This window comes from Protopterus annectens, chromosome 4.part0 (assembly GCF_019279795.1).
Source record: "Protopterus annectens isolate FY-2018-M chromosome 4.part0, PAN1.0, whole genome shotgun sequence".
Lineage (NCBI taxonomy): Eukaryota > Metazoa > Chordata > Ceratodontiformes > Protopteridae > Protopterus > Protopterus annectens.
The window spans coordinates 464,813,802-464,836,897 of NC_056733.1; the positions used below are offsets into that span (position 1 = coordinate 464,813,802).

At 44.1% G+C, this 23,096-nt stretch overlaps 1 protein-coding gene across 1 annotated transcript in view; it reads right to left on the reverse strand.

The window, feature by feature from the left end:
* NAA25 (N-alpha-acetyltransferase 25, NatB auxiliary subunit) overlaps positions 1-23,096 on the reverse strand; it is a 3,186,723-nt gene that overhangs the window by 2,230,414 nt on the left and 933,213 nt on the right. The window contains exon 9 of the mRNA XM_044069750.1: positions 14,445-14,534. Coding sequence (XP_043925685.1) covers positions 14,445-14,534 — 90 coding nt within the window. The remainder of the gene's footprint in view (positions 1-14,444; positions 14,535-23,096) is intronic.

The following is a 23,096-nucleotide window of genomic DNA, read 5'->3' on the forward strand; positions in this document are numbered from 1 at the left end:
TTTATGGAGATAAGCATCATGTAGGTTGAATGAGTGCATGCAGTCCCTTTCAAGCAAACAAGTACAGCTTGCACTGTGACAATGCAGAGCTTTGTCTTCTTTAACTGTTTAGGCTGCAGAACTAAAGAAAGTACAGTTTTGTACCTACCATAAATGTAGATGTCCGACAGGTATGCATCTGCAGTCCTAACATATGGGTTGTCCTGCCTCAGGCAGCCCTTCGGTCGGCCGGATTCCAAAGTCTGGGTCTGGCCTCGGCTGATGTCGCACTTCACCCGACATCATAGCTGCTGGGGTATAAAGGCATCAGCCAACACCATTTACCTCAGTGTTTCTTGCCCCAGATGCCAGGTGCCCTCTAGGAAGGCTAAATTTGGATAAATGCAAATAATTCCAAACAGTATAAAGCAAAAATATATATATACATATATACATACATACAAACAAATACACCATAATAGATTCCCCCAGCTAGCTAAAAGAGGGATAAGTACCCTAGGAATACCACAGAAGGGAAGGGGGGTGGGTAATCCTGACTGCAGATGCATACCTATCGGACATCTACATTTATGGTAGGTACAAAACTGTACTATGTCCTTCAAGGATGCATCTGCAGTCCTAACATATGGGTAGAATACCATAGCCAAACTGGGGGAGGGGGAACTAAGATAAAGATGGTGTAGTTAAGATCCCTTGCAGAACAGCAGTTGCAAAACCTGCTCGGGATCTGGAGTATAGAGGAAGATTATAATGCTTGGCAAATGTATGCACGGAGCTCCAAGCAGCAGCTTCTAAAATGTCTTTGGTAGCCACTCCTCGTAGGAAAGCTGTAGTGGTGGCTGTAGCTCTTGTGGAGTGAGGCCTGATATTTTCAGGAGTTGTCTTTCCATGAAACGAGTAGCCAAATCTAATGCAATTTCCTATCCATTTTGAGATTGTTCATAGGTTCATAGGTTCATACTAGGCTATCTGCCCGAGGGCATTTACAAGCCTAGCCCATCGTTTTGTGGCTTACGCCACCCCTTAAGTATGGGGAACTATACCCATTATTTTGCTGTGCCTCTGTCGAGCAGTGACACTGAGGTAATCCCTGGGGTATATTTGCGATCTCCCATCCATTGGTCAAGATTTCTCTTGAACAAGGCCAGCGAGGTGCTCTGCCTCACATATACCGGGATTTTGTTCCACAGCATAGGAGTCTTTGGGTGATGAATCTATCCCTCCAGCACGCCCTATTAATAGCCGTGTCGAGGTTTAAGTCTCCCGCCCTTGCGGCTCTGGTGGATCTAGATTTTTGAGGTGAAGCATATTCATCAAATCTGGGTTTGACATGGCCTTGTATGTTAGGCAAAGGTCACCTCTGAGCAGCGGTGGCGACTGAATAGAGCTGGAGTTCTTTCAGTCGGGCAGCATAGGACAGATTTTGAGACCCTTTATCCTTTTGGTGAGGAACTTTTGTGGTCTCTCCAGCTGCTGCAAGTGTCGGGTCAGATACATTCCGAATTGGGCATTGTACTCAATCATTGGTCTGATGAGTGATGAGTAAAGGGAGACCATGACCTCCTTGATCTAGATGAGAATCCCTTCATGATAAGGTGGGCAATGTAGAAGGTCTTCCTAACTACTTTAGCTACATGGGTGTCGAATGACAGACTACAATCAACCTGGGTCCCCAAGTCCCTGATAACTTCTTCTGTGCTCAGTGGATTGCCACCTATTTGGTAGCTAGGGGTAACCTTGTTTTTCCGAAGGGTATGACTATGCATTTTTGGCATTTAACTTTAGGCCATGGCTCTGGCACCAGTTATCCGCTTCTGTGAGACCCTTCTGAAGGATATCTGTGTCAGATGTGTTTTCTTCTATGGGACCCAGTTTGCAGTCATCTGCAAACTTTGTCATCCATAACCCTCCTGTGTCTGCTTGTACTGAAAAGTAGATGCCAAACAAGAGGGCCCAGGACTGAGCCCTGTGGGACCCCACTTGTGACAGGCTTTGAGTCTGACATGGCGCCAGCAACTCTGACCCTGTGGGTTCTGTCACTCAGCCAGTTTGCAACCCATCTTGTGATGTATGGGTTAACATTTAAGCTGCTGAGTTTTTCAATGATACCTGAGTGAGGTATTGTATCAAAGGCCTTCGCCAGATCCAGGTAGGCTGTATGGACTGCCTTTCCCTCATCAATGGCTTTGGTGACTGTTTCAAAAGTCAACCAAGTTTAAAAGGCATGATCTGCCTTTGACAAAGCCAAACTGGGTTGGATCCAAGGTCTGCAAATTCCCTATGTCTTTATTTATGAGGTCCATTATGATCCTCTCCATGGCTTTGCAGATAAGGCTTGTCAAGCTAATAGGCGGTAATTTCCAGGGTCGGTGGAAGCACCGCCTTTGTGAAGTGGGACCACAGTTGCAGTGCCACTCCTGGGTACATATCCAGAGGTAAGACTTTGATTAAATAGCTGTCCTAGTTGTGGGTTTAATTCCTCATTGAGTTCAGGAGCACACAGCCGGGGACACCGGGTCCCATGGATGCTGTGTTTTTGCTTTGAGAGAGCAGTTTTAACTTAAATGTTTGGGGGCTGCAATCGTTTGGTATAGATATCTCTCCTTTTGGAGCGGAGGTCGCCGGGAAGTTTGCACTGAACCTGTTAGCCAGTAAGTTGTCAACGTCTGTAGGATCAGTTATCTTCACATCATTTTGACTAGTTCTGAGCATATCTGGGAGTTTCCTCCCAGGTTTCTAACATAGCTAAAGAATGCCTTATGATTGTCTTTTGAGTCTTTAGCTATTTTCTCTCAAAATTTGCTTTGGATGATTTTATGAGAGCTCTTAGTTTTTTACTTATAGTGATCAAGGGTGTCTTACCTTTTAAGGATTTTGCTCTATCTTGTAGTAGCTTTCTCCTTTTGTTGTAGAGTTTGTTTATGGCTGGGGTCCACCAGAGTGGACGCTTGCCTTTGGTACAGAGAGTCTTTGTTTTGCTTGGGATTGCCTTATCCATGCAGTCCTGCAGGTGCTGGTAGAAGGCATTTGTGAGTGATTCAGCGGCTTGAGTACTGTTTTCCAGGGCCTTAAAGGAGACCACACTAGTCTTTAGAAGTGTGAAGTCGGCTTCGAGGAGGATTTTACTGTGGTCTTTTTATTTCAGGTGGGGTGGGATGAGGACCTCCAGCGAGATTAGTTGTGATCTGATCTCACCAGTGAGGGGTATACTTCGGTGTTGAACATTGTGCTCCCATGTTCGTGATGATGAGATCAAGTATGTTATCTCCTCTTGTGGGGATGGTGACTAGTTGTTCCATGGCATTTGAGTTTATGAATTCCAGGAACTTTTGGGCTAGGGTGTTTGGGCTTGAGTAGTGTTCCCAGTCTATATTAGGGTAATTGAAGTCACCTAGTATGATGGTGTTTGGTGATACATTTATCCCTCTAGTGTTTTCAGGAAGGCCATGTGAGGTTCCTGAGTTTGTGAGGGTGGCCTGTAACATGCTACAATTTGCAGAGCAGTCTTGCCTATGGTTAATTGCACCTGGATGGTCTCCGATGCATCGTGCGTTGCCACCAGTCTTGAGGTGTGGGTGTCCTTGATGAATATGGATACCCCCCCTCCTTTCTTGGTATTGTCCGATTTTGGGGCGGAGCATGATATGAGGTAAAACCTGATGGTGCTGGGGTGCTCACAGGAGCCTTGAACCAGGTACCTGCCACAGCACAGACATCGATGTTCTCCATATTGAGAAGGGCCTCGAGGCATTTTGAGATTTAGACTTCTGGCATTGAGCAGCATTACCCTTAGTTTTTTTCCTTTTTGTGTTCTAGGGTGGTAGGTTTAGAATTTGAGCCTTGCCTAAAAAGGCACTATGGGGTGGCAAGAGCCTTTGCCAATATCCGGAATCCCAGGGTGACAGGTGCAAGCCGTCCCTTGAAGCAGCGTGGCTTGTCCAGCATGTCATCCCAGGCAGACAGACACTGGATCCCCTTTGAATGACACCAGTGGTTAAGCCAATTGTTAAAGCTGATCATCTTATCTCTGTATTGTGGCATCATTCTTGGTGAAGGTAGGATACTGCTCAAGGTCAGGGTCATACCTGCCTGGGCTACATAATCAGAGAGCTCCTCAATGTCTCTTTTCATGTAGTCCAAGGAGTGCGTCTCAGGTCGTTCACACCAGCATGGACAATGACTGAGTCATATTTGTACCTGCTGTTGAGAGACCTGAGTGCTTGCTATGTGGCGGATTCTAGCCCGACAGGCAGCTTACTGTGACCTTCTCCTTACTCAGTCTGGTGGCAGTGTGTCTGACTATGGAGTCACCAATGACTAGTGTGTCTGGCATTGTGTTTGGCCTTAAGGGCTGTGACTGTTTGACACTCTGACTGTGAGGTCTATGTGTTGCAGGTGCTGTGTTCTGAGGTGGTGGTTGTTTGGGTGTCTGCTTAGGTGGCCTCTGCTGTTTTGGTAGATTTTTGTTCAGAGCCTCAGTATGTCTTTGTGTGTTTATGTGTATGATTTGAGGTTGTGATGGTACTATGTGAGACTGGGTCTATAGTGTGTGTGGTAACCTTCTCCTCCTGACTGGTCTTGCCAGTCCTATGTTGAAGAGCTCAGCCTCCAGTTTGGCCGTATAGTTGCATCTCGCATGTATTTGTGTTTTGTGGGAGGAGGAGAGGGTTGTCTGGTACATGAGGCAATTGTAACATTGCCTCAAAATTCAGGTTCACCAGCTGAGCAGGAGAGGACACTAGCAACTGATCCATCGACATGCTAGAAGGAATAGACAAAAACTTTGAAAAGATTCCGGGGACGGGTGACAGAAATGGGGGTTTGCCTTTTTGGGGTACTATCTATGACAAGAGTGCCGTATCAAGGTAATAAGTACTGTAGGAGCAAGTGCTAGGTTTAACAGATAGAGAATAGTCTACTTGGAGTCAAGTAGAGATGATCTTTTTAGTTATAGGATACGCTGATTAGATCAGTAGTATAGTTCGAGGAAGGTAGTTTTAAGGGAAAATTTGAAGAGTGTAATTTAGGTAGCCCTAGCCTGTTTTGAAATTGCTTTTCCTTGCACTCCTGTTGCATATGCTACCAGAAGCTGGTCAGTTTTTCTGTTGGTCTTAGTTCTGTCCAGATAGTAGCATAATTGTCTGTGCACATCCAAGGTATGTAGTAGGCTTTCCCCCCTGTTCTGTGGGTTGGGGAAGAATGTAGGTAAATGAATCGCTTGGTTCAATGATACTCTGGAGACCACTTTTGGCATAAAGTAGGACTAGTTCTCAGACAGACACTATCCTGATGGAAGATAAGGAAAGGTTGTACTGCCATTAATGCCTGTAACTCAGATACCCTTCTTGCTGAAGTGATTGCTAGCAGGAAAGCAGTTTTCCAAGATAAGAACTGTAAGTCTGCTGTTGCTGCTGGTTCAAAAGGGGGAAGTGTTAATTTTTCCAGCACAAAGTTGAGATCCCATGTAGGTAAAGGTGGTTTCCTTGGAGGCTTTACATTTTTGATTCCTCTTAAGAACTGCCTGAGTAGAGGATGAGAGAAGACAGGAGGATCCATGTTGTACTCTGCTGAAATTGCTGATGCATGAATCTTAATGGAGGAGTAGGACAGGCCATTGTGGAACAGTTCTGCTAAGTATTCCAGGATGTGTGCTATGTTTGCCAATGAAACATTTTCTCCCTTTGCTGCACTCCAAATGAGGCATCTTTTCCATTTGGCTGAATAAGTTTTCCTTGTGGAGGGTCTGCGTGCCTCCAGGATAATGTCCTTAACCCTCTGAGATAAATCTGGTTTATTTTGTTTCATGCAATATTCCAAGCAGCTAGCTGCAGTGTTTTCAAGTTTGGATGCAGGGTCCTGTAGTTGTTCTGTGTTAGAAGTAAGGGACATAGAGGTAGAGGCCATGAGTGTGTCCGAGACATGCTTCTCAGTAGCAGGTACCAATGTTGTCTTGGCCAGTCTGGAGCTATCAGGATTACCTTTGGCTGTTCCTGTCTAATCTTCAGTAGGACTTTGTACATCAAAGGAAGAGGTGGAAATGCATATGTTGTCAGGTTTTTCCAGCTGAAGGAAAGGGAGTCCACCCTCAAGGCAAGTGGGTGGTATGCTCTTGAGCAGAATTTCTTCAATTGGTGGTTGTGTGGGGAGGCGAACAGGTCTATCTCTGGCATTCCCCATTTCTTCGTTATGGTTTTGAAGATATCTGGATGCAGCATCCATTCGTGAGCATCCGTGGTAGTTCTGCTTCAGGTGTCTGCTAGTGAATTTTCTTTTTCTGGTACAAATCTGGCCTGTAGTTGAATGTTGAGATTCAGGGCCAAATTCCACAGGTCCATTGCAATCCGGCATAGAGGATATGAATGTGTACCTCCCTGTTTGTTGATGTACCACATGACTGTGGTATTGTCCGTCCTTATCAGCAGGTGACCTTGTTGGAGAAATGGTCTGAATGCCTGGATTGCATGTTTCACTGCCAGCATCTCCTTTAGATTTATGTGTAGATTCAGCTGGTCTTGGGTCCATAGGCCTTGTATGCACTTGTCCTCCATGTGTGCCCCCCAGCCTAGGTCTGAGGCGTCCGTGGTGATGGTCTGGCTTGGATGTGGTTTGTGGAAAGGCAATCCCCTGTTCATCTGACAGGCCTGAGCCCACCACAGGAATTCTTTTTTCAGGCATGGAATTAATGGAATCTGGGCTTCTAGACTGTGCTTGTGTTGAGACCATACATTCCTTAGGTACCATTGCAACTTTCTCATATGCAGCCTGGCATGTGGGATCAATATTATGCAGGATGCCATGTAACCCAGGGCTTGCAGGACTTTCCTTGCAGTAAGCTGAGTTTGTGTTGTTAATGTCATGAAATAGACTGGTAGTTGCTTTTGTTTTTCTTCTGTGAGAAAAGCCATCTGAGTTGTAGTATCCAGTTCTGCACCCAAAAATGTTATCCTTTGGGATGGTACTAGCCTTGACTTTTGAATGTTGACTGTGTACTCCAAGGCTTGCAACAGTTGTATGACATTTGCCAAATCTTTTGTTAATTTTGTCATGTTGTCCGCTTGTATCAGGCAGTCGTCCAAGTATGGGTAAATTTGAATTCCCTGAAGCCTGCAATAAGCAATTACTGATGCCAGGCATTTTGTGAATACTCTGGGCGCAGTAGATAAGCCAAAGGGCAAGGCTGAGAATTGATAATGCTCTGATCCTGCAAGAAATATGAGGTGTCTTCTGCAATCTGGTCGTATAGGGACGTGCAGGTATGCCTCCTTGAGATCTAGAGTCACCAGCCAAGACTCCTTGCCCAGCATGGGAAGAAGTTGCTGGAGGGTCAGCATTTTGAATTTTGGAACAATGAGGTACGTGTTCAGTGCGGACAAGTCGAGAATAGGTCTCCATTGATTTTCTTTTCTTGGTACAAGGAATAGTCTGGAGTAAAATCCTTGGCCTTGTTCCATAGGTGGTACCTTTTCTATAGCTCTCATCCTTAGTAAGTTGTTGATTTGTTTTTGAGCCTCTGTTTTTTGGCTTGGTGGAAGGTTTGGCATTCCTCTCTTTTTTGGTAGAGTATGGAAGTGAAACCTGTAGCCCTTGTCTATTGTTTGTAAAGTCCATTTGTCTCCTGTAATGCAATGCCAGTTGTCGGAAAATAAGGCTAGCTTTCCGCCCAAGGGTGCTTCCAGTTGTTCCCTGGTAGGCAGAACCAGAGCCAAGTCATTGTGTCTGTCCTGTGGAAGTGGTTGTAGTTGCATCTGTGGCAGCACTTCTCTGGTTGGCAGGCTGCCACTGACGTCCCCTGTAGGCACCCCTAGATTGACCTCTGCATCTTGGGCGTCTATTTCTGCCTCTCTGTGCTCTGGAGGTGTCTGCAAAGGACCAATTCTTCGAAGGCCAATTTCTGCTAAACCTCGGAGGTTGGACCTGTAAGAAATCCTTGACTGTTTGGACAGATTTTGCTTTTTCTTCCACTTTCTTCAGAACCTCCTGTGCAGGGGAGCCAAACAAACTTTGTTTCTCCATAGGAGCATCTAGGAGTTTTGACTTAACATGATCTGGTAAGGATTGCTCTTTTAACCAGGCATGCCTTCGAATCACTGCTCCAGTCATAGCTGATCTAAAGGAAGCCTCCAGTGCATCATAGCCACATTTTAAGAAATGATAACTGACCTGCTGAGAATTATGTACCAAATCCTGAAGGGACTTGCGGTCTATAGGTTCAGGAGAGGACAGTTTTTTATTTAGCTGGTCTAACAAAAATTCCTGGTACTGAATCATGTGAAATTGACAGTTTAAGGCCCTGGCCGAAAGAGTAGCAGATGTATAAACCTTTTTACCCCATCTCTCTAATGCTCTAGATTCCCTTTCAGAGGGAAGAGGGTTTTTGGCAGAGGCAGCTGCCACACCTTTAGGGCCCTGTGAAATGGTTTCTGGGTCTGCAACATGAGCCTTATACAAGTGGTAGTGTGTGTCCGGGACCCTGTAATATCTGTCAGGCTTGGCAGGGGCCGGAGGAAGAGAATCAGGGGCAGTACTGGCATCATTATATGCATCAACAACTGATAGTACAGGAGGGATGGCTCAAGGCCTATGCTGTGGTAAGTATAAAAAAGTCCTTAGCCTTTTCCTTGAATCTGAGAAATCCTGGCCCTGCCATTGGAAGTGTTCCCTCATAGAGTGTAGGGTTTCCCCAAAAGAAAATTCTTCAGGAGGAGAAGCAGAAGGAATGGAGTCTTCTGCATCAGAATCCTCATAAGGAGAATATGGGCCTTCCTGATGGTCTGAAATATCTGAGTCATCCGAGGAGTAGTCTGTAGAGACAGGTTCAGGGGGTTCAGTCCTAGGCCTCTTATCTGGAGGAGGTTGAGAGGCCCTGTCTGGGTGAGGTTGGGATCCCCTGATCAAAGAAATGAGATCCTCAGCCAGGCTGAGTATCTGGGAACTAGAGGTAGGCCTGTGTGGGGGAGCTTTTGTAGGTAAGGCGTTAGAAGATTTAGCTGCTTTAGCCCTGGAAAAGGCCTTGATAGACATAGCAGGGGGTCTAGCAGCCCCACGTGCAGGGGTAGAAATGTCTAAAGGTATAGTGTCTGACAAATCCTGGGTGCCTGCTTCTGTAGCAGTAATTTCAGTAGCAGATTCAGCCATGCTCTGTGAGGCCTCGGTTATCGGAGGCATGCTTTCGGCCGAAGGAAGAACCGAGGACTCTGTTTCAGCCGAAACCGAGACAGTCGCGGTTGGCCTAACCATGGTTTCAGCCGAAACCACGGACCGCGAGTGTCGGTCCTTTTCCTTGCGCTTTTTAGCTAATTGTGTAGTCGGAGTCTCCGACGGCATTTTATATGCAAAAGCGGGACCAAAAAACTCCTCTGCAAACTCCGACCGACGTATAAGCGTCCGTCGGTTGAAGGAAGCACATGCTAGACAAGCTGATACGTCGTGGTCTGGGCCTAAGCAAGGAAGGTAGTAAGAGTGGAAATCCTTATGAGGTATTTGTTTCCCACAAGTTAAACAATTAGTTACTTTGTCTGACATCGGCTGAGGCAAGAAAGAGTCCCCAACGGGGTACTTAGCTTTTTTAGAAGTCTTCGGTAGTAGAAATCTCTGGATCTGACCGACCGGCACTTGCGAACAGCTTCTGCTTTGGGCACCGCGCGGCAAGAAAGACTGAGGAAAATGGCGTCGGCTGATGCCTTTATACCCCAGCAGCTATGACGTCGGGTGAAGTGCGACATCAGCCGAGGCCAGACCCAGACTTTGGAATCCGGCCGACCGAAGGGCTGCCTGAGGCAGGACAACCCATATGTTAGGACTGCAGATGCATCCTTGAAGGACATCCTGGAATAGACACCATACCATTTTCTAGTCTAGTGGGAAGTCTTGGACTGCTCTTTTTTGTAGGAATTGGATGACTTCCTTAGAAGATGCTCTTTTCTAGTGGGGTGGTACATTTGTGAGGGGCAATGACAAGCATTTGGGTTTGGCTGTGAATAACATCGTACAGCCTCTGGATATCCTCCTCATCCACGTGTCCATTGTGATGGCATCTGAGCCCATCTTAACACAGTATCCCAAATGCCCCCACAGTGGAACAGTTGGACAAGTCATCAGGGATACTGACATGTTGTTTCCCAGAGGAAGTGCCACAGAATATCTAATTGTGTTGGAACTCTCTACTCCTCTGTCTGTTGAAAGGGTCCCCTCTGCCTCAGTAACACCTATCTGAGATGGAAACAAAGGAAAAATGTTATTTCCTAAGACAGAGAGCTCTGAAACCCTTTCTGGTTCCTAGAGGACCACTGAGGGGTTTTAAAAACTCACTTCAACGGCATATAAAAACTCACTTAAATGACAGACAGCATCTTCTTATCCTGTTCATATTTCAATAGTTTTCTTTAACTTCGAGTCCAAACAGGTTTGACCCATCATAAAAGGGCATTAATGAAGGACATGTTAAAGATGCCTGCAAAGTGACATAAATGGAGTCAAGCATGGCATTTCATAGTTATGCCTGTGACAACTGCTCTATCAGCTATGTCATGTAAAGGCCTCATGGAGAAAATGGAAATATTTGACACTGTTGCCACAAGTGACAAACTGCTTGCAAGCAGCTGGCACTGCAAGTTTCCTCTAAGAGGAAAGTGTCTGCTCTATCTCTTTGGAATCTGGGGATTCATTCCAAGAGTGAAAGTGCCCATGGCATAAACCCATACAGCCAGTCATTCTGGATTTCTTGCTATGAGGGTGATCCCCAGAGCTCTCTTCATACATTTGTGTGGGTGTGGTGGTGGTGGTGGTGGTGGGGGGCTCGTTCAAAGTCCACGAAGACTGATGATGTCGCTGCTGGAGGGAAGAAACAGAGCAGGCATTAAGCTCACTAATTTAGGCATAAACCCTTTTATCACTCACTGGATAGCCAGCTTGTTCACTGATAGGACACAGGTCGTCAAAATAGGGGAGGCCACCTACATCAAGAGGCCAGTCACTAGTGGGGCTCAAAGGAGTCATTACTTGGCCTGCTCCTTTTGGCATCTGTTTCTCTGAAATGAAAGCAAATGCAGAAGTTTTATGGCTAAGTTTGCAAATGACTGCAAACTGGGGGTTATCAACCACCCTGCAGACAACCAACATTCTTCAAGAAACCCCCCTCTCTAACAAACGTGCCAAAGTTATGGTCTTAAACTCAATACTAATAAATGCATAACTGTACCCTTTGAGAAGTTAACCATCCCCGTTAACTACTGTGTTGATAATACGCTCCTAAGAGTCAACCCAGTGGTCAGGGATCTGGGTATGCATGTAGACAGTAGCCTTACCTTCAACCACCTTGGTCACAGTGATGAGCAATCCTTTTATGTTTTCAATTTATAAGTAAGGGCATAAAATCTAGGTCCAAAGAGGTAATTATCCCACTGTACTCCGCCCTTATCAGACCAATCAAACAGCACAATGCTCTCTTCAGTATGCAACAGACAAGCCATATGCAGCAACTAGAGCTACCCAAGAGGTTCCTTACACCATATATCCTTTTTGTAACAAACCTGCCTTAAGCACAGCACCTTAAAGCCCTTTCCTTTTACTAACTCTCATACTGAGTGCTGAATGATGACCTATGCCTGGATTACAAAGCATCTGCAGACTCCACACTTCTGAATCTCCTGAATATTCGTAAGTCAAAGAGTAAAAGAAATACAAGGTCTAAGGACCTGAATTTTGCCTACGACTTAAACAGAACATGCTGGAGAGAGGGATGCATGTCTCAGAGACTGCCCCTCCTATGGAACAGGCTTCCCATCCATGTAAACCTGACGGTCCATTACCCAGTTTAAGTGCAACCTAGACCAGTGGGACAGGGAATAGGAAATTTACACCGACACCCATGTCCCTTATGGACACAGGAAGGTTATAAATGCCTGGCCCTCAGTATCCTACTTGGTTTCAGGACATCATTATTCTTTTGGGAAAATTTGGCTAAGCTTAGAAAAGGCCCCTGGGTTGTTAGCCTAGTAATATATGAATCTAAGATGTAGAGGACTTAAGTTCTCAAACTGAATGATGCTACAGGTAAGCTTATGGTGCACATCACCTGTCTGTAATCATCTTTTAGAATAGAATACAAACATTAAACGCAAAGGTGGAATCCATGAACACTAAAGATGCTTATTTTGGCACAGTCCCCATCTCAGCAGAAGCAGATGGTTCAGAACATGAGCTGAAGCCAATGGTGTAAATGGCTCCTAGAGATCAGTGCCAACCCCTCAAACACCTAGGAAACCCATACTAAGAAAGACACTTCTATGAGTCAGCACCAAAGAAGGTCTGGGGACATAAAAAAAGTCCAGTACCAAAGGACACCCAACATGCAGTGAATCGGAGTTGAGTGAGCTGGTGGCTTGGAGATCAAATCTTACAGGTACAAAAGGAAAACACACTGGAATGGATATCTTCTCAGACACCTTTTACACCGAAATGTGTGCCAGGAAGGAGCTTCACAGGTAGGAGTCTGTGGGATAATTCGATCCACCATAGATAAAGAGGGGGATGGGATGACACCCATATAAATTTGGACCTTAGCAATGTTCTCATCATACAATCCCAATCAAAGCTCATGGACCAACTCCAAACAGACCTTGTAGACTTTGAGGAAGACAAGGCTCCAGATACTTTAGCCATCACTCTGAAGACAGATTACTAGTGGTCCTCCAAGGGGAGTTATCTAGGATAACAATGGTTTTCAGACAAAATAGTCTCAGGAAAGTCTAAATGGACAGTCCCAAAGCCTCGTGTAGCAATTCAACTCTTAGTACTTTGAACAAGGGAGAAGATTCTTCAGCATTGTCATCAATTTTTCTTTTATTTCTCTCCTTGTTTTTTTTTTTTTTCCTTGCTTCCCTAAGAAATAAGTTTATACACTCCTATAAGGAGTGAAGGCTGAAAACCCCACACACACAAATGGCATCCAAATGCCCTGGTCTCAGCCATACCAAACACAACTTGTGGATATCCTGGGGCAGGATTTTGTAACCACACCAGACCCGAGTGCTTCTCCATTACAGCAATTAATCACAAAAAAAAACACTGGGGGGGGGGCAATGGCAACAGTCTCATCAACTATTAAAGGAATGAAAACCATCAATAAACTAGGACAGGCTACACATGACAGCCAAGAGAGAGACAGAAGGAAAGGCCAGACTTTTTTTTTTAAACTCAATCAGAAAGGCAGAGGAAAAGACCAATATTTATGGGAAAAAATAAAGTCAACAGAGCTGTCAGAGAAAATACTATCAAAAGAATCACTTAGCTGCAAGCACTGAGACAGTAAATATGGTTTGCTTGGGTAAGCAAACTAGATCAGAAGAATATAGGGGAGACAGTTGCATCTTGGAAGCAGAGAAGTAGCTCAAGCAAAAGTAGCTGAAATTGCCACGTCAGGCCTGCCAGAAGGCCATATCATACAGGCTGAAATGGATGGACAGTATAATGCAAGATAAGACATTATGTACTTGGCACTACAATATCGGAGGTCTAAAAATGAAACATAAGAAAATTACACATACCATTAGGTTCAGCAGGATGAAAGAGTCATGTAGTGTACTCTTACAGCTGGGATGCTGAGAATAGTCATTTACCTCCAACAGAAGAGTGATGTTAAAAAAACAGGCTGGATGAATTACATCTGCCTCCACCTAATTACCATTCATATTAAGAATTCCTGCAGCAATGCTTCCTACACAGATCACATCATAATTAAAAATATATATATATATATATATATATATATGCATAAGCTCTTCAAAAGTTAGAACCTAGTTGCATCCTACATAACTGCAAATACACATCTCAGTTTTAGTAAAGTTACATCAGGACAAACTCATGATTTAAGTGGGGGCTGTTAACAGGCACATCCATACCAACCGGAGTGCTAGTATTTAAGCTTTTCAGTCCACTGACTTACTGCTTTTGCACTTCTATAACTAGAGATAATGCTGCAAAAACAGAAACATGGAAAAACAACTTATTTCATCGGCTGCATTCAGTAAAAAGATCCTGTGGCTGAATGGTTTTACATTTTCTAGTCGACTACATACAAAGCAGACAGTCAGCCACAAATAGAGAATGTCACTCTTCCAGCTATACAAACCAATCTATGAGACAAAGCACTGTGAAACAGTTTTCAGGATTTTGTACTACCAATTTGCATTACATCTTTAATATCTCACAGGAGAGCTATGCAGCAAGTTGGGGACTTCATTTATGTATGCAAATAGAAAGGTCAAAGGAAGTTTTATCTTCGCCACATGCAAATGGACAACTTTAAGACTACAGTACCCACTGGACACTGATGAAATGCAATCCCAAGCGAATGGACTCTTCACATACTTAGCAGATGATAAAACTATCAGGATTCCAAAACACACTATACTACGAAAGAATCTTGTATCAACACACAAACTTACTGATCACTGCCTTCGGGTGGGATCCAGCCCTCATCAACAAGATGGAACAACGAGTCAAAGTAAGACAGGTAGAACTGCCAGTCATCAGGGCTGTTAACACAAAAGAGAGAAAAGTCAAACAATCTTCACCCTCAAAAACATTTCTTAATCTATGGAAATAACCAAATATTCAACAATAAAACATAAGAGACCAACTACACCATATGTAGAGCTGAAGACGAGGTCGATGCATTGCTCCACTTAAATGGTTAACTGGAGAGCCAAATGCAAACACTGCAGTCAAAATGTCAACAAATACTTGTAATCAAAGGTAGAGTACAGAAAAGTACCAACTACCTAAATGAAAATTATGTGCAAAATTCATTTCTGTACATCTTTCACAGTCTTGCTACAAAATAAAAATAGTGTTCAAAAAAGACAAGACAGGGTTAAGCAAGAAACAGATAATACTCAGGCATATAGAAAAGTAAAAAAATTCTTCAACACCACAGATATTGCCAGCAAACTTGACTAAAGCAAAATGCTGAGTTTGAGGGCTTGGAAGAAATGATTTAAAATTAGAGTAAGACAGCGTAAAGATATCTGAAAAATGAATGCAGTCCTAACTATGGCCCAAGCAACTTGAGGTGGATTAGAGGCTCAGGTGCTTGAGACACCTGCAGAGTGGGATGGGAATGCCCATCCCAAGAAGGACAAAGGCATACATCTAGGCCTGCCATGCAGGGAGATGTGGTCCACAAAGAGTAGCAGTCCTCAGATGTAATACATGAACATTGGGGGGGGGGGGTGATCAAGGGGTAGGTCATAAATGGGGGGAAAAACACATTGGAAGCAGTCAATGGCATGACCATCGGGACACCCCTAGGTTCCAAGCCAGTCTCATTCTTAGAACAGAGGCAGTCCAGAGATTGGAAGAGTGGCTGGTAGGCCCAGTGAAGGATGGGTGCACTGTGGCAAACCACAAGAGTAAGGGAACTAAAAAAAAAAATCTGCCAAATAAACCACTTTCGGCAAAGTTCTAAAGCCTGTCTGAAAATTCAGTGATAAACAAATGACTACCCACTCCCTAAAATACACACACTTGGCTACTCATATAGCAAAAACCAATTACTGGAAACCTTTACCTTTGCATTACTAATCAAAAGTTTCCCTTTAAGTTTCAGCTATAATTAACATTTTTATTACACAATCACATTTTAGAGTATCATGGTTGTACAAACATCAATAGCCATAATAACAGCTTCAGCCGTTATTGCCATGCAACAGATATGTTTTCTTTTTAAAAAATTTTATGCACTTAGTCAAAGGATTCTTGAGGCTTTCAATACCAAGCTCCTCAATGTTCAAATTAAACTAAAATTTAACAAAAAAACAATGTTACCAAACAATTACCATGAGAATAAACTTTAGACAGCTAAAGTGAGCATGCATCAGATGGTCAACTAATATCCAGAAGAGATTTTCAGTACCTTTACTGTCAAAAGAATCTTGCTTCTCATGCAAGATAGTTTTGCCAGTTGATCTACAAGATGACCTGATCTTGGTGGGTCTATGACAGGGACTGTCCTCCCTTCTGGTTCAGTTCTACACTTTTCTCTCTCTAAAGCTCCTGGTCTCAGAGGCTGGTGTTTGTTATGCAGGGGCAAACAGTCAAGGGACACCCAACCAATGAGTTTGTCAGCTCCTCTCTTATTAAGCGAGCATACACTCTGTGCGGCACAGAAAAAAAAAACATTAAAAAAAAAAAAGTACAGTTTTGTACCTACCATAAATGTAGATGTTCGAAGATCCACATTGCTGCAGTACTTACACTTGGGTAGTCCGCTGTCCTCAGTCGGCCCGAATATCAAAGTATAAGGCTGACGTCGGTCAAGGAGCATTTGACTGACATCAGGACGTCAGGGTACAAATGCGCATGACCGACGTCATATCCTCAGTCTTTTCTTGCCCCAGATGTCAGAAGACCCTAAAAATAAAGGTCAAAACCAAAAGACAGCAAACAAACAACCAACCATCCTAGCACTAAAAATATGTACAATATATACAATATATACAATATACCTCATATTGACAACCCAACCCACACAACCGCCTCTAACTACAGAGGGAAGGAGGAGGGTAATTGGACTGCAGCAATGTGGATCTTGAACATCTACATTTATGGTAGGTACAAAACTGTACTATGTTCTTCATCTCACATTGCTGCAGTCCTTACACTTGGGTAGAATCCCAAAGCAGAGGTAAGGGAGGATGGCCAAACTATAAGGAAGCAGGAGCTGCCAAAATGCCCTGCAAAACAGCAGTGGCAAAACCAGCCCTGGATTTAGAGTAAAGTGGTAGGTGATAATGCCTAGAGAAAGTATGCACTGAACTCCAAGTAGCTGCCTCCAAAATATCCTTAGTTGCCACCCCTCAAAAAGATGTCAGTGGCAGTAGCCCTAGTGGAATGAGGCCTAATCCCGGCTGGAATCTCCTTGCCATGATGGGAATAACAGAAAGCAATGCAAAACCCAATCCACTTAGAAATAGTTTGTTTTGACACAGGCTTGCCCTGAGAACTCAAAGCAAAAGAAACAAATAACTGCTGAGACTGCCTGAACCCTTTAGTTCTGTCCAAATAATATCGCAACTGCCTGTGTACATCTAAAGTGTGCAAAATCTTTTCCCTTTATTTTGGGGATTTGCATAAAAGTAGGCAAATGAATAGTTTGGTTTAAAGCCACACTAGAAACCACTTTAGGCATAAAGGAAGGATTAGTACGTAAAGATACCCTATCCTTATGGAAAATTAAGAAAGGCTCAACCGCCATAAGGGCCTGCAACTCAGAAACCCTTCTTGCAGAGGTAATAGCCAAAAAAAAGCAGTCTTCCATGATAAAAACTTTAATTCAGTAGTAGCTGCAGGCTCAAAAGTTTGTAGAGTGAGTTGCTCCAACACAAAATTGAGATCCCAAGCAGGAGTAGGAGCTCTTTGTGGGGGTCTTATATTCTTTGCCCCTCTAAGAAATTGCTTGAACAAAGGATGAGAAAACAATGGTGGGTCACAATCATAGTGAGCCGAAATTGCTGCAGCATGAACCTTAATAGAAGAGAAGGACAAACCTTTGTCCAGTAACTCAGTAAGATATTGAAGAGCCACACTTAAATTAGGCTCAGAAACATCAAAATCCTTTGCTGCACTCCAAAATAAAAATCTCTTCCATTTATCTGCGTACACTTTCCTTGTACTAGGCCTTCTAGCTTCCAAAATAACATTCAAAACTTGCTGTGGAAGTGGAGGCCCACTATGGTTCAAAACAGAACATGCCAGGCTGTTAGGTGCAGAGAGTGAAGCTTGACATTGAGCAAATGACTGTCCTCCTGAGACAACAGGTGTGGAATCGAAGGCAAAGGCCATGGAGGCTTCCGTACCAGGCTTCTCAGTAATGGGTACCAATGCTGTCGAGGCCAATCTGGAGCTATCAAAATCATCATTGGCTTGTCTTGTCTGGCCTTTAGTAGTACCTTTGGGAGGAGAGGCAGAGGCGGAAAGGCATACACATGAAGATTGCTCCAATTGAAGGAAAGAGCATCCACTTTCCAAGCTGTGGGATGAAACCTTTTGTGCAAAACTTTGGCAGCTGGTGGTTTAGTGGAGAAGCGAACAGATCTATGTCTGGAGTTCCCCATGACACTGTCAATTTCTGAAATACATGAGGATCCAATTTCCACTCGTGGGGATCCATAATTCGCCTGCTCAACACATCTGCTAAGGAGTTCTGTGCTCCGGCAGAAACCTTGCCTGAAGATTGAGCTGTAAACTGAGAGCAGTCTCCCACAAAATCATTGCTTGCCTGCATAGAGGATAAGAATGTGTTCCCCTTGCTTGTTGATGTACCACATGACAGTTGTGTTGTCTGTTAGAATCAACACCTGCCCTGGAAGAAGTAAATCCTTGAAAGCTATTAATGCAAACTGGACTGCTAACATCTCCTTCAAGTTGATATGTAGATGTTGTAGTCTGGCAGGCCACTTGTCTTGTATCCACTTTCCATTTAGATGAGCTCCCCAAGCTCTGTCTGAGGCATCTGTCGTTAAAATCTGACTCGCCTCTGGCCGGGTCACAGAGAGTCCATTGTTTAGGTGACATTCCTGAGCCCACCACAAAAATTCCTTTTGAATGCAAGGTATTATTTGAATGACAGTGTCCAGATCCTGGCAGTGCTCTGTCCATACATTTTTGAGATACCATTGTAGCTTCCTCATATGCAGTTTGGCATTGGGAAGCACCAGAATACAAGATGCCATGAACCCTAAGGCTTGAAGGACTGTCCTTGCAGTCAGCCCGGACTGATGAGATAGTTGATGGAAGTAAAGGGAAAGATTCTTTTGTTTGTCCGGGGTCAAAAAGGCCATCTGGGATGCTGTATTCAGTCTTACTCCCAGAAAGCACATGTCCTGAGAGGGTACTAGACTGGACTTTATTTCGTTCACAGAATACCCCAGGCATCTTAGCACTGCTATCACATATTCCAAATGATGAAGAAGCTCGTCCTTCCTTGAGCCAGAATCAGGCAATCGTCCAAATAAGGATAGATCTGTATTCCTTTTAGCCTGAAGAAAGCTATCACTGGAGCCAGAACTTTCGTGAACACTCTGGGCAGTAGATAAGCCAAAGGGCAATGCAGAGAACTGATAGTGAGAAGTCCCAGCTCGAAACGCAGATACTTCCTGCAACTTAGTCTGATAGGAACATGAAGGTAAGCCTCCTTGAGATCCAAAGTTACCATCCAATGATCTTTGCCCAGCAGAGGTAAAAGCTGCTGTAACGTCAACATTTTGAACTTGGGAATGTCCAGATAAGTGTTGAGGATAGATAAATCCAAAATTGGTCTCCATGTGTTCCCCTTCTTTGGTACTAGGAACAGGCGAGAATAAAATCCTAGGCCCACTTCTGGCATAGGGACCGGCTGTATGGCCCCTATTTGGAGTAACAGAGAAATTTGCTTGTGAGCCTCTATTCTTTGTTGAGGAGGAACGTCTGGCATGCCTTTGAAAGGAGGCAAGGTATGGAAATAAAACCTGTAACCGTGGTGTATGATATCCAATACCCATCTGTCTTGGGTAATTAAACTCCAATTTTCTTTGAAAAGTGCCAACCTTCCTCCCAAAGGTGCTGCCAGACGAGAAGGCTCTGGCAGCTGAAAAGGTAGGTCATTGGGTCTGTTTACGAAAGGACTGACCCCTGCCCTCACCCGAAAACTGTGCAGGAGAACTCCCTGTTCTAGGCCTGAAGGAGCCCTGAGCTCTGCCCCTACCACGTCTAGATCTACCCCTAGACTGGGAATCATAAGAAGGATACGTCCAACCCTTAGTAGGCCAATTTCTACTAAACTTTGGAGGCTGAACCTGCAAAAAATCTTTAACAGTCTGCATAGACTTAGCCTTGTCTTCCATTTTCTTTAAAACTGCCTCAACAGGAGAACCAAACAACACATCAGATTGTAAAGGAGCATCTAAAATCCTTGTTTTAACATGGTCAGATAAATTTTGATCCCTCAGCCAGGCGTGCCTGCGAAGAACTGACCCAGTGGCAGCCACCCTAGATGAGGCCTGTACAGCATCAAAACCACATTGCAAAGAATGCTTACCCACCTGTTCAGAAACATGTACTAAATCTTGCAACTCTTTACAATCAATACCTTCCGCCAGAGCATCAACCTTAGACTTCAACTGTGAAAGGAGATAGTTTTGGTATTTCAACATGTGAAACTGGCAATTCAAAGCCCTCATAGCTAGAGTGGAAGAAGTATAAACTTTCTTTCCCCATCTATCCAAGGCCCTGGCCTCTTTATCTGCAGGAACCGGATTCTTGACAACAGAAGCCTTAACACCTTTAGGCCCCTGGCTAACAGTTTCTGGGTCTGCCCTAGGACTCTTAAAAGATACTTATGAGCTTCAGGCACCCTGTAATACCTATCCGGTTTAACAGGAGCAGGAGGCAAAGAATCAGGATTAAGAGAAGCCTCTGTAAAACATCTTCCACTACATCCAAAACAGGAGGTATAGCCAAAGGCCTATGCTGGGGTAAAACAAAAATTCCCTAAGCCTTTTCCTGGAATCAGAGAAGTCCTGACCTTCCCACTTAAAATGCTCCCTCATGGAATGAAGAGTTTCTGAAAAGAAAAATCCTCAGGAGGAGAAGCAGAAGGAGTAGAATCATCCACATCAGAATCAGAATAAGGAGAGTACTCCTGCAAGTCTTCAGCCGAAGACTCTGAAACATCCAAGCCTGCTCAAAACTCCCTAGCTCAGGCTCCACCCTAGGTCTCTTATCAGGAGGGGCAAAGAACCCTAATCAAAGTAATCAAATCTTCTGCCATTTTAAGCATATGCTTCTTGGGCACAGTTCCTGAAGAACTAGGGGTGACACCAACTGAAGCTAAACCTGGCCTGCCTCTGGGAGAAGCCTTGGAAACAGAAGGAGAGGGCCTAACCACCCTAGGCAGGGAGGGGAGTATAGTAACCTGAGAAGCCCCATCAGCCTGACCTGCCTCCTGAGAGGCCACATCCTGCAATAACAAAGTCTCTCCCTGGGATCCCAAAGAAACCTCCGGTGGAACCACCGGCTCCACCGACACCTCTAAAGAACCGGCGTCCGGTACAGACGGTTCTTCTAGCCTAGGCTTAACTGCTTTTTCCTTGCGCTTCTTCGAAGAAGCGGGTGTCAGAGCATCCGACGGCATTTTATAATTGCACCGCTTCCCGAAGACTAACCTGGCACAATCTAATCTTCTCTTTATAGTGCGCTTATTGAATCTAGCACAAGAGCGACACCCAACAACGTCGTGCTCAGGCCCTAAACAAGGAATACACAAAGTATGATAGTCTCTATGGTATCTGTTTCCCACAAGAAATACAGTTATTCACTTTTTCTGACATCCGGTAAACCACTGAGGCAAGAAAAACTAAAATATTCCCCAACGGGGTACTTAGCCAACTTTGACTCTGTCTGAAACTCCGAAATCGAACAATTTCAGAACGCCAACCTGCACTTGCAACGCTGCTTCTGCATCGGACCATGCGGCAAAAAAGACTGAGGATATGACGTCGGTCATGCACATTTGTACCCTGACGTCCTGATGTCAGTCAAATGCGCCTTGACCGACGTCAGCCTTATACTTTGATATTCGGGCCGACCGAGGACAGCGGACTACCCAAGTGTAAGGACTGCAGCAATGTGAGATGAAGAACATCAGTTTTGTTTGTTTGTGTCTTTTGGCTTTTCCCGGTTAGGGGTCGCCACAGTGGAACTCCGGTCCTCTAATGTTTGGTAGTGGATTTTTACGTACCGGGTTTACCAGTCCTGATGCACAACCTTCAACGAAGGCACGCCCCATTCACGTATTTGTTACCTAAAATGTTAGAGTAACATAAATGTATACTTGCTCAATTTTCACAGAACTCAACAGCTAATGAAAAATGGCAGATCAAGCAAAGAACGGGAACAAAAAGAGGCATCCAATACCTAAAACTATGCACCTCTTCACAGAGCTGATATGATCATGCATTTTTTACATCAAGAACCTTCTTTAATGGATCATCTTCTGATCTGAATCAGAAGCAGAAAATCCAGTAGCATAGAAGCAGCTGAAGAGGAGAGCAGGTGAAAGTTTTCAGACAGCTGAGTCTTGAAGTACAGAAGGTGTCTGGCAGCCTCAGACACTTCTGAAATCCCTGACTTAAATGACCGACCAGAAGGATGAGAGTGTCTACAACAGGAGTCAGGGCCATAACTACAACTGGCTATTGACACAGCCATACAGGACCACCTTGGTTTGAAATGGGAGAATTTGTTACATTAAACCACCAGAGACATGCGGGCCTAAATCCATGCCATTCTTAACCACCAGGGAACAAGCATTTAAATGTGTTCTTTCTTCTAGGAAGTTTGCACTCGGGTTGGCGAGAAAACAGAAAAGAACAGTCATGTAAGTGAACCTGAAAAAAACTTGAGTTATGTACTTATAACACAGGAGCCTTTTCATCCTAGTGCATCCAATACTACTACTGGGATTGGAGCTGCTTGTTGGATCCAAGCTAGATGTTTTAAAGGGCTCTTGGGTCTAAGATCCTGAACTTTGCTCTCTTATAATGCCCTGCACCACTACAAGCTTCAGATAGAGTTTGCCTCCCACAAGACTGGCAGACTGGCATAATAATATTCCAAAGGAATATTTGGATAAAGTGACAACTTAGAGGAGGGTTGGAGGGAGAGATGTGATATCGGAAGCACTAGATGTAAAAGATCAAACATTACGATAAGTACATACATTCCGTATCCTCCTCCATCTGATCTGATTACTGGGACTGAAGTGCAAGCCATCTTTTCTTTGTTGCATCATGAAAGGATGCCTTTCACAACCAAAGCTCCAAATGAAGCTGTGAACTTGGATATCACATCTATGTTATGAAGCTTGGATAGAGTCTGTTTAGTAACTCTTATACCAAACTTATTTAAGATGAAGGAAATGTACTGAGAATCCTTCAGAAAAGATTTGGTAAAGTGAAGTTAACAGTGAGCATCTAAGTAAGCATGCAGCAAATATTCTCTTCTATTCTAATGATTTGGGAAGAATACAGGCAGATGGATTGTTTGGTTTAAATTGGAGT